At 39.7% G+C, this 12,381-nt stretch overlaps 1 protein-coding gene across 1 annotated transcript in view; it reads right to left on the reverse strand.

The window, feature by feature from the left end:
• The window catches only part of diaph2 (diaphanous-related formin 2), a 347,338-nt gene that overhangs the window by 206,295 nt on the left and 128,662 nt on the right, over positions 1-12,381 (reverse strand). Inside the window, exons 18-19 of the mRNA XM_070913036.1 lie at positions 11,016-11,393; positions 5,281-5,395 (exon numbers count right to left, since the gene is read on the reverse strand). Coding sequence (XP_070769137.1) covers positions 5,281-5,395; positions 11,016-11,393 — 493 coding nt within the window. The remainder of the gene's footprint in view (positions 1-5,280; positions 5,396-11,015; positions 11,394-12,381) is intronic.

Consider the following 12,381-nt stretch of genomic DNA (forward strand, 5'->3'; position numbering starts at 1 on the left):
TCTGGTGGCCCGGTCAGCCCTGATGTTAACAGAGTTATTAGGGGACTTATTAGGGAGAGTCAGAAAGCCAGCTAAACCCCCCACTGATTCCATCATTACTGCCGTTGTGGCAGGGTCATTACCGCCCTGCTGCTGGAGCTTTGTAGCAGGGATTGAGAATCTGCTGGTGTGCACACCACATTGGCGCAGCGGGGAGAATGTGTGTGGGGTAGAGTTGTAGGGACAGAGGTAAAGGAAAACGGGTGTCAGAGTGAGGAGAACTCCTAAGGGATTTGATCAAATCCCCTGTGATGAAGGGGGAGGATGACTGCAGCCATCACTTGTAGTAAGGTTTTAACCAAGTTACCTTTCCGGGCTGACCTTTACAGGCACAACACAAGTTTGAGGATTTTATTTTTAACAGAACAGGATGGTGACATAACAAAATAAAACAAAAAAGTGTTAAAAGAAAAGATAAGAAAAGATGCTGAAAGATCAAATTCATTTTTTAGACACAACCAGAAACAAGGCACACAATATGCCAAAAACTGCTAAAAATTCTTCAGGCAAAGAACTCCCTTGATATTCACTATTACAGCAATACTTGATGCCTCTCGTTCTCTTTCTTTCCCCCCGACCAATTTTTAGATTTATTTCCAAAGGTGCTTCAATGGTTTGGTAACACTTCTCCCTGTCCCCTCTGGCCTTACTCACCACAAGCACTTGGCTAAGCATGTTCATTAGCTGCCTTGGCATCATTAATACAGAGGCATGCTGGGAAAGAAAGTCCCAATGACCCTGCTCAGAGGGGTGGACTACAGCCTCTGATTCCTCCTTCAGGAGGTACATACATCTTCATTAGGCCTCTCTCTTGTCTGCAGAAGTATGAGTGCCATTGACTTTCAAACTATAAAGTGTATTAATTTACTGGGCTACACAACACCAACAACCCCCTTGATGAAACCTTAAAAAATCAGGATATATTCATGTTTATAACATGATTGCAACCCCTAAATGTATTCACGTTACTGTAACAAAATCATCAGTTGTGTTTTAAAATTTACAGATTGCCAAAGTTATTGTACATTGAAAAATACAGAATACACAGGGATTTCAGTTGTTGTGGGGTAACCTCCTTTCGTTGTGTTGTTTCTGCTGAGAAGCCCAGACATCACCATTACAAAGTGGCATATGCCCTTTGTCCATCAGCAATTGGAGTGTGCAATGGAGGAAACATTTTAGGAGAAAGGGGGTGTGAAGTTTGCCAACATCAATCTTGTTTCAAATTGAACTGCAAAGTTCCAGCTGAATGAATTGCCTTTCAAATGCAGCAGGCCATGGCTACACACATTCAATCCCGAAGTGAATCTGATTTGATCCCAAAGAGCCGTACAAAGGCACAGCCCACTGATTGATAAAGCGAACTGAGGGGAGATGAGGGTAAAAGAACAAAAAAAAAGAGAGCCAAGTCAATAGAGAAGAGGGTAAAGAAAGAGGGAAAAGCCGACACAGCCTAGCGACAGCAGAAACGGGAGGAAAAGGACAAGAGAAAGAAAGCAGAAGAGGGGAAAACTGTTTTAATGGGAAATAAAATAACTCTATGACGTGGCCAGGTTGTTCTACAGGGCCCATTTAATGTCTCGTAAACAAATTCAGAACATGTGAAAAACCAGGGAGGTGAGCAAAATAGAGATGTGTGACTGATAACAGACTGCTTAGCTCTGTGAGTTTCCGATCACAAAGCACTCGATGGTGCCAAATGTGAAATACCTGCGTTGACATCCGTGACTGAGGTGTGGCTTTATGCGCAACACGTTTTCAACTCACAGGAGCAGGTGCTACATTTCCCCACACGAGAACAGGATGCAAAAATTACAAAGTGGATTAATGCTCACTGCATAGAAGCGATGGAACCATGTTACCAGCTCAAAAACCACATTTATCACGGAGTTACTCTTTAAATGAACAAAAACGCTTTGTTGTCATTTTTACTGCAATAGGATTTCAGTAAGTTATTATCTTAGAGTGGAAGGATGAATCACTGTGTCTTTATTGCTATACCAGCAAAACATTCCTAATGGGAAAATTGTTTACTCTGAACCAAAAATCAAATTACTAGTTTATAATGGCCATATGTTACCAAAAGTGGCAGCATTTTCCAACAATGGTAATCACTATATAAATCTGTCATAAATCTGAATCTGTGTACATTTGTTAAATCAATTTAGCGTGGCAAGACCAATAAATTAAAGGATAATTGAGTTTTATTTTTTTCTTTTCTTCTTGTATTTTACTCAACATCTTAATTACAGAGTTATGCAGACATTAGTGGAGTGCACTGGAATATAAATTCAATATTTACTTATTTGAAAACAAAGGTAAAATAATTACCTAAACTGCCTCTTGTAAAACGTTCGTATTTTGCAGAGAGCTACTTTGACCTGTGTTCAATGTAGTGGACATTGTTGGTTACATAGAGTAGTTATAATTCCATTTGTCATTTAGATAGCGTGGTTTTATGGGTTACTTTTTTTAAAACATGTGGTTGCCTGGTCCGTCCTGAAGTGAGAAACAAGTTGATGCTGCCAGTTTTGCCTGATTCAGTGAAATGTCAATGGCCTTCAGAGTACCTACTAAATGACACGTGTTGAATTTTCAATCAGGCCAAAGAGCCATCATATAATGACAAAGAAAAAAAATAAAAAGCCACTTTTAGAAGATTGAAGCCGAGCTTGAAATCCCTCTTGATTATCATTTCCTTTTCTTGGAGAAACTCATTAAACAGTGAGACTCATAAAAGCAGCAGGGGAGATGACAGTCCTGCATTCTCAGTTGTTTTAGAGGCCTCTGAGCGCAATAAGCATCTGAAAATTGGGGGCTGTTAAAGTGATTCTTTTTTTCCTTTTACTGCCTAAGTGTTGTTCTTCAACAATGCAAGTAACAAGCAAGAATCCCAAGGAACGAGGAGTTAACAGAAGCCTTTTTGCTGAGGGCAACTCTGCAGGGAAGGCATTTACACCTGCTTGCCTCATCTTTCACGATACACTAGTCCCCCAAAGTGTGCTCTACTTATAAATATCCCCGTCTAAGATGTGGCAAAGATGGAGGTGCCACAAACAAGCAACAGAAAAACCAACAAGTGTGTGTTTTATAAAAAAAAAAGAAAAAAAAAAAGGTGGCAATATCCCAGACAAATGTGGTTGGTTTTCGCCAGTGACTTCATGTAAAATCAGCAGAAAGGATTTATGGTCTGTGGTTACAATGGGAGGTTACAATAAGAGTACAAGACCTCGGGAATTAATCTCGCAAGCCTCCTTCTATCCACCTGAACCTCCAACACCACTTTAAACTACACCAGTACCAGTTAACCAACTTGACTTGAGATGAAGGAGGACTCACTACCTCAAATAGGTCAGATATGAAGCGGAAATAAGGCGGAGATCTTTTTGACAAAATGTTTAATGTTCAAGCACACTTTTTGTTACAATGCTCAGATGGCATGCGTTTGAAAGACTATACCGCATGAATCATGACACAGAGGAAAGAGAAAAACAAATGAACAACTATTTCATTTTAGGAAGATCCCATCTAGAACCTTTTTTGCAATACCATCTACATCAAAGCCCTTCTCATTGACTTTCAACTTCACTGACGAGGGGGGGGGGGGTGAGAAGATATCAAACATTAAACAGCATTTTTCATTCATGAGCAAATCATGTTCTGTTTCAACAATAGAGGGAAAAGAGCTGATTCAGTGAAGTCGCTGCAGGGGTAATTGATAGGGATCCAGCAAAGGTAACTCCCAGGGGAAATGCTGGATCATGAATTCCTACCCTGCCAGCGGGAACATGGACTATCTATAGAGGGTTTTTTGTTTTTTTTTTAAACCCCAGTGGGTGAGAAAGTGAATTTAATAAAGAATTTAAAAGGACATTTAAAGCTGAATTAAAGCCATGTGTCTGTGGAACTCCAAATGTTAAGTTGTATTTCATTTTAAGAATCCATCTGAAAATGTATTTTATAGCCGCAGAGCTCTGCAAACATATTACTGATTTACTCACACTAAATGTTAAATTTATCTCCCTCAATTACAATTTATGAATCAGATAAAAGAACACAATGGACATTTTAATAATTAAAAAGGTATTGCAAAGGTGTCAAAAAGGTCTGACTGTCAATTACTTGGGAAATGTCACAAAGCACGTGTTAAAAAATATAGTGTCTGGCAGATACACTCTGGTGCAAGACGAGAGGTCTATCCCTGCCACTTCATTAAGGCTTGCAACAACTGTTCTTTCCTACCCACATTCTCCCTCCATCTGTATTATGCCGGCAAATCACCTTGCGTCAGCTAAGGCAAAATTGCTATTTATTTCACAGAACAAAAAGGAGATGAGCCTAGTTTGTAGACCTGGAGGCTCTGAGAAAGACGGAGCAAGTAGCTGCTGGCAAGCTGACTGGTGTCCAAACAGACGGTGAGTATATGGGAAAAGTTGGAGGACTCTGTATAGTTATGTCCACACACCCTGACAGAGCTCAGATTTGACTGTTCAGCGCTTGACAGGCCTCTGACTTCTCCCCTCCCACTGCTGCTAGAATAAGAGGGATGTACTGCACACACACACACACTGTCAAAGAAGTGGAAAAACACTCAAATTGTCATGGGAGGAATACATCAAGTGCCTTCACACACCCTCTTCCATACGAAAACAAACTTGCTCTGTACTGTTTGTGTTATTCATCAGCAAGTTAGGCAGCCTGGTTGTGTATCTGAGAAACAAACTGGCCGGGACAAGAAAACTCCCAGAGCTTCCTTCACAAAAGCCTCCCGCCTTCCCTGATGGAGGATTGGTCTACTGGACTGGAAAAGGCAAGAAACAAGCCAAGCATAGCTGCTCTCGGTTCACACATATATGTACAAGTTCAAGTTTGTGCACATCCACGTGCACACACAAAAACACTGATTTAAACTACTCAATGGGTACAAAGAACAAATACAATGAGCAGCCACATTGCATTTCTAGCTTTCTCAAAAGACACAAACACATACAAACAATGCAGCAAGAGCATTGGTATCCCTAATTGGCACAGAGATTTGACTTGAGAGCATACATAGTTGGTGTTCAAATGAAACGGAAAAAAGTTCTTGGTTTTAAGATAATTAACATTTCAGTGAGAAAAATGGTTTCTTAAAGTGTCACAAGATGAAAGTGGCTCGGCATCCTTTGCCGGAGAGGCTAAATGAAGCATGTGTGTCTGGATTAATTAAGGAAGGGATGAAGAGAGATGACGCCTCCTTACCTTTGCTCTGCGAGGAGAAGCAGAGGGAGAGCTGAGCAAATAGGTCAGGATTCTCAAACTTCTCTTCTTTGACTTTGATCCAGAAGCAATTCTCTGCCATTTCCTGAGGCACTATCTGCAATGACACAAGGATTCCATTATCACCACAATCAGAGACCGCCATTCCACCAACCTGCCACTCAAAAAGTTCTTCTCACTGGAGATGGGGTTTGTGTGTGTTTTTCTGTGTGTGGACACACACATGCCCTTGTAGCATCTGAGTAGCAAACACAGCAAATAAAATAGACCAAACATTCACATGATGACAAATCACACGAATATGACCACCTTAAATGACGATGTGTGGATAGACCCGGACTGAGCCACACACATCAAAAGCTCTAGTTGACCTCTCCTGAGATGAATGAAATATGTGAATTTCAGTTTGCAGCACAAAACCTCAGCAACCCTGTTTATACATTCCTCCTACCTACACTTGCCTGAAACAGCAAAGCCTCTAAGAAGCAACCAAGCACCTACACACACTGAGGTGATAGCAGGCCACAGGGATGCTTTCTCAACCCTCCTTTTATTCCCTCCACACCACTCAGCTGGCAGGAGAGAGAGTAGGAGTGCACAGAGAAACCCACCTAATATGTTGCAGTTTTTACTAGCTAATAATGTGTGACACAACACTGCATCTGCTGTACATTGTTTAAAGTGCTCTGCTAAGAGATCGCAGTGTGACACTGTTGTGTTTTTTTATCGAGGGCCTGGACTAGCAGTTGGCCTATTGCACTGCTGCAGTTAACCTCCTCAAAACCACAGTAATTACATTCAGAAAGCGGTCTAAGTGCAACACTTATGCAATGCAGACAGAGAGTTCCAGCTGATGCCGGGCAATCATAAAGAAACAGTAATAAGTGTAACAGTGTTGCAGAGTCCTATAATGGCAACTATAGGTGCTTTATTGGGAGGCTTATGAAACCTGTAACTTGAAAATGAGCTGGTGTTGCTGTCGAGTGTAGATAAAGTACTCTCATTTGCTCTCATGTGACCCAGTCAATGTCCTAGAAAGCAGTCTATGTCATGTCTGTGATAGCCTAATTCAGGGAAAGTGGTGAAACAGTGAATTATGATGTAGAAAAATATTCAGTAATGCAATTATTCATATTTCACTATCAAAACGTCTACTATACCTACAACAACACCACTACTATTACTACTACTACTAGTAGTAATAATAATAATAACAATAATAGTAATAAACGCAACATATCCAGCTACAACTCATGTTATAGCAGTCCCGATCGTTAAAGGTCCCTTTTATATTCAGAATACATTATAGTATTCTTCTTCTATGTATAAACTGTCCCTCATCTAAAGCATGTAAAACACAATCTACTGAGGTGGTTTGAGCATTCAACATAAGTGATAAACATTGTGAAATTGTAAAACATACTGGTGGAAAGCCAGAAGGGGAAGATTGGAGCGTGTAAACAATCCAAAGTTCTGCTTTTGGTGATGTTTCAGAAATTAAAACTTGCTCAGGTAAAAACGCATTTGACCTTACAAACTACTTTAAGGGCCAGCTAATCCCTCATCTAAGACTCAACAGCAAACCAAAGACTATTTTTTATCATGTTACGGTTGTATTAACTCGCAATTAAATTATTTTAGCAAGACAATGTTAATAAAGTTTTAAGGTTTGCTCCTGGTATACAAAGTACTGAATGGTCTAGCACCAGATTATGTATCATGACATGCTCCAGTTTATCAACCCGGCACATTTCTCAGGTCACAGGACAGCCGCTTCCTCCAAACTCTGGCCACAGAGCTTTCAGCTTAAAACATCCTACCTGCTGGCTTGAGGTATATTTTATTTTTATTCAATTTAGCTTTTGATTTGTTTTATGCGTGTGTGTGTGTGTGTATATGCGTATTGATGTCTACATGCTGTCTGCCTTTATCTATTTCATAACGTATTCTACTGTTCTATCACTCTGTAAAACACTTTGAATTGCTTTTGTATGATATTGTGCTATACAAATTAACTTGAGCTGAAAATAAACTTGTTTTTCTAACTGTAAACAAGAATATCAACCTTCTGTCTGTTGTGAATGTGTCAATTGTGCAAGCTGATAATCGTGTATTTTTATGCACAGGCAAAAGAAAAAAAAAAGAATTGTTATTGTTCTTTCATAAATCTGTTGGTGACAGACACATCCTCAATAGCTTCAGAAAAATAACTTTTTTCCCCCCCAAAATAGGTAAGACAAAACAAAACAAATGTTGAACAATCTAAAAGTTTAGTGAGTGGGATAGTTAATATAACAAAACAACCTGAAACAACCCTAGTGAAGGATGCTTTTACCAATTGCAACTCTTCTCAACTCCTACTTTGTGAATTTAATCAAGATAATAGCACAAAACGATCCAACCTGCCTGGTAGTCACAGCCCATCTTCCTCTTAAGTGAAGTCTTGAATCCAAGGTAAATATAGCAATAAAGTCACTTAGAAACTATAAACTGGAGGATTAGTCCCTGATTTTTTAAAGGCCGACTCCAAATGCATTTCTGACGACACAAATTCAAGAAATATTCACACGCATAAATAACTATTTTACATTGTAGGGAAAATTTTTTATTTTGTGTGTTATCTGATAATAATTTTAAAAACACAGCTATGTTACATGATTGTATCTAATGATACTGGCCAACATAAGCCAAGAAAGTAAGGGGGTTGGGACAATTACCCTGTGTTACACCACAAGTTTTGTCGGCTAATAAAGATTTTCCTGTCAGTGATGTATGATGGGGGAAAATTTTAAACAGCTTCAAAGAGACCAACCCAGCTTTCAAGATGATGAATGAGAACAATGTGGCTGGAGGCTTTGCTAAAATCCTAGAAAACTGACTGCAGCCTTGTTGTAATTTAGTCCAAGACTGCTGACTATCAAAGAGTGGTTTTGTTAAGAATACTGATACATCTGATATATCATTAACCAACCCCATTAGTAATTATTTAATAGGTGTGTAATAAGGTCAAAAAGGGTTCAAGGCATAAATATTAATTTCACAGTTTTACCTTATTGCATTGGGTGAATAAACAAATACACTAAGGACCACCAATGGAATGAATACATAGCTGGTGGAAATTTCTTGGGTGATTGTTTGGGGCAATTCTAATTTCCTTAACATTTTGTTACTTAACATTCAGCTTAGTGTATGACTCTCTGGGTTTCCTGCTGGGTCTGACCAGAATTAAGAAGTCATCTCTATGTTTGAGTAAAGGTATTTGTTATAACTTGACTTAACTCAACTAATGTTGAGCTTAAACATGAGCCTGTCTCATGGTGCTCTGTACGAGAGAAGTTATTTCCTTCATCCCATTGCACCCATGCTGCCTTTTGTTCTGACATTCCTATATGTTTACAGATGTCCTTAATTAGCATCAAAGGATTATATGAATTTTATTTTTTCATGGGGAATGCATTTATATATAATATATATAAAGTAGAACAAAATGTGTGTGTTGTTTATTGTGGCATTTGGACAGTCTCAGACTTAATCTTCACTAATCATTTTCTGTGGGAATCACTGACACACGAATACAGAAGCACATGCAGGGAAAAAGATAAGTCAAGATGATTTAAAATGCATTTAGCACTTAAACAAAGCTGACATTTCCCAGTGTGTGCCTGAGCTGGTCTCTTCCCATGTGACTGTCTTGTACTACTGCTTCTGACTAAGAATGCACTGCCACCACACCCCTGGCTCGACTGGAGGACTTGTACTGTAACTGAAGATGTTAAAAATATTTCTACCTTTTCCCATTTAAAAGCTGCCACTTTAGGTACAGTATGTAGGCATGTATGTATGTTAGATCGTACAGTATATTTGTAGGTATGCAAGTAGTCAGTAACTGTGTACAGATGACGCAACAAGTCATGAACTTTCAGCTGACCACATAGTTTCATATAAAACTCCATTGTTGCATAGTCAAGTGCGTACTTTTTTGGTTCACAATACTATAAAAAGTCGTGTTTTCTCCTCTCAAATCTGTGTGATTCATACTCTTGTCGGATATGTATGGGGTAGTGGATAGAGGGGATGTAGGTAAGAAAAATAACAAGTATCTTTTTTTTTCCTTTCCTTCTTTATATAACCAAATCCTAGTTGCTCCTGGCACTCCCATACTTCCATCTGCTGCACATAGAGAAGACAGACGTCTCTTGTCCCACTTAATCGACACAAGAGACACAGATTGTTTTTCCTCAGGTGGTTATGAATTTCATTTGCATCACCAAACTACAATCCCTGTGGAGGCAAGGTTAATGCTTCTGCACATTAACCTGTTTCTGTACACTTACCCAGACAATGGACATTTGCACGTCACTGAATGCACACAAATCATATATACAAAACCACATAGACACTGCACAAGAAAATGACTAATAATATTTAAAATACCCAGGCAGAAACAGCCCCAAATTGTTGTTTTCCTACCATTTACACAACAGGTTTGATATGCCTTGCTGCTGTATGACACTATTAATAACTTAACGTACTGTTTAGGAAACACTCACACACATAGTGAAGCATTTGCATACATGGCATTTTAAAGAGTCCTTAAGGTGACAGAGATGTATTAACACATTTCTTTTCCTCATTTATGCATGTCATGTTCATGTTTATTTTACAAAAATAACAAAAACGTTAAGAAACAACTTCAATGGCCCTCAAAAGATTGAAAAATCCCATTCAAAAAACATTTTTAACAAATGCTGGATTCCTCTAAAACCATGAAAAATTATTTGCAACACTAACATGATGTGAAAAGAACTAGCCTGATCTTTTGGTTGCTGCCAGTAATTGAAGACTAAAACGCAAGGTCACACAAGCATCAGCAAAGAACCATTAAATTAATGTTACTCCTGAGGCGAAATTATCTATGGCAAAATAAAACCCACGCGCAAGAGACATCCTATTGAAGTTGTATTCAATATGTGATGGAACATTACGCAACCAGTCTTCTGGGGTGAGTAGCTTCGCCGCAGTAGTCGGTGTCGCACGGTGTTCAGATTATACACCGATTACAAACCTTAAACCACACATCAAATTACTTACCCACCGTTGTTTTGCTTGTTTTTATAGAAATAAAACCTGTTTAGTTTATTTTCGTCTATCAGCGCCCGCATTTATCAAATAAAAAACTCTCATTTGTAAAATACTAAGCATGTTATCAATACTTAGTCGGACGACAGACGCTACAATTCTAAAACTGAAAGCAGCAGAGTCGCCGCACAGAGCAGCAGGAGTCAGATTTCACTCATCACCTGACGAGAGCAAAGTGAGTTGACCGACAAGATGATGGCGGAGGATTTGGCAATATTTTGGATTTAAACACAATGCTAATAAGGAAGATCTAACATTAAAGATCAAAGTAAGCGCTCTACAGATATTGAGCGTCATCTACAAATATCTTTTCTTATAAAATGTCTGATGTATCGGTGACACCGGTGTTGTTTATTAACCAAGTGAGTGTCATTTTAATAATCTGGCCAGTGGCTGAGCGGCTGTTCGACTAGACTGCATTTGAATACTTACTTCGAGAATCCTCAAAAATTTGTTTGATTGTGAAGATTGCATAATATTTCAGTGGAATAGTATTTCCCTCAGAGTCTCAAATCACCAATATTATCAGAGAACATGAGAGTATACGTTACAGTGAATTAAAGCTCAGGTTACCATACCTTCGTCCAGTTGACCCTCTTCATCACAGTCTCTGGCTTGTAGGTCTTCTTGGGCTCCAGTCCATAAGGCAGCTTGATAACAGGCAATGCAGGAGGTGGCGGAGGCCCACCTGGGCCCCCGAAGAAAGGCGGAGGAGGTGGGGGCCCAAAACCAGGGGGTGGTGGGGGAGGTGGAGGTCCTCCACCTGGGGGAGGGGGAGGTGGTGGTGGTGGTGGTGGAATGCCAGCGTGGCCAGGGAGAGGAGGAGGAGGTGGAGGAGGGGGAGGACAGCCACCAGGTGGAGGTGGGGGAGGAGGTGGCGGAGGGGGAGGTGGAGCTGCAGCACCCCCTGGCACGGGTGGTGGAGGTGGTGCGCCGGGAGTTGGACCCGCTGCAATCTGCAAATACAGGGAAGAAATTTTAATGATGGCCTACACATCAAGTTACGCTGCCTTTGGTTTAAACCAAACTTCAGTCTGATCTCAATAGGCAAAAGCCATGAGGCATACTTTTTGTTTTGTGAAGAGGCATTTTTGTGCTGTGAAAAACTGTTTTACTGCCTGCAAGACTTCAGGATCTTAGTGACTTGCTCTGAGCTTTGACTGTGGGAAGAGAGTAGGGTGTGTGTGTGTGTGTGTCAATAACAGTCAACCTGGTAACTGCAGTGTTTTATGTGGAGGATAACTAGGTTCTGTGCGAGTGTTGCTTTCAAGTTCAGACCACATGAGGAGGTCATGTGTCCTCTGCTGTTTTCATAACTTTACAAACAAAATCATGACACACATATATATACACACACACACTGGTATTCATAGCAATGTTTGACAAGAAAATACATGAGTAGTCAAAACTGTTCAATGAGTTGGGATATGCTTTAAATATGTAAATTGTCTGCATACTTGGGTTAAGTCTATCCAAATATATATTTACATGGGATCTCAGTTTCATTGAGGAGGGCAATCAATGTATTTTATGCCAATTGCACTTAGAGGCCGGTCTAGAGGCAGAAAGTAAAATACACTTGTATAAAACAGGAAACTCTAAGTGCAGCATGAGGACATGTTCCAGTCATGGGACTTCACATAATGATTGTGTACAGTATATAAGAGACCACGACTTGTGTGGCTCATATTCACATCATGTCAGATTTGTCAGAAAATGTTTTAATCAACTTGGATTTAGTTATTTATTTTTATTTCATTATGTTGAAATATCTCTAAAAAGTTGCAATTATGTAAAATGGGTTGCAGAGACTGTACTGAAATCATCAATATCAGCAGATAAATTCATGATTATCAATCACCTGACAAACTCTCACTGACACCCCCCCGAACACTACCACAAGCTATACAAGCTATACGTTATATTAACGTACATCACCCCTGT

This window comes from Enoplosus armatus, chromosome 10, assembly GCF_043641665.1.
Source record: "Enoplosus armatus isolate fEnoArm2 chromosome 10, fEnoArm2.hap1, whole genome shotgun sequence".
NCBI lineage: Eukaryota > Metazoa > Chordata > Actinopteri > Centrarchiformes > Enoplosidae > Enoplosus > Enoplosus armatus.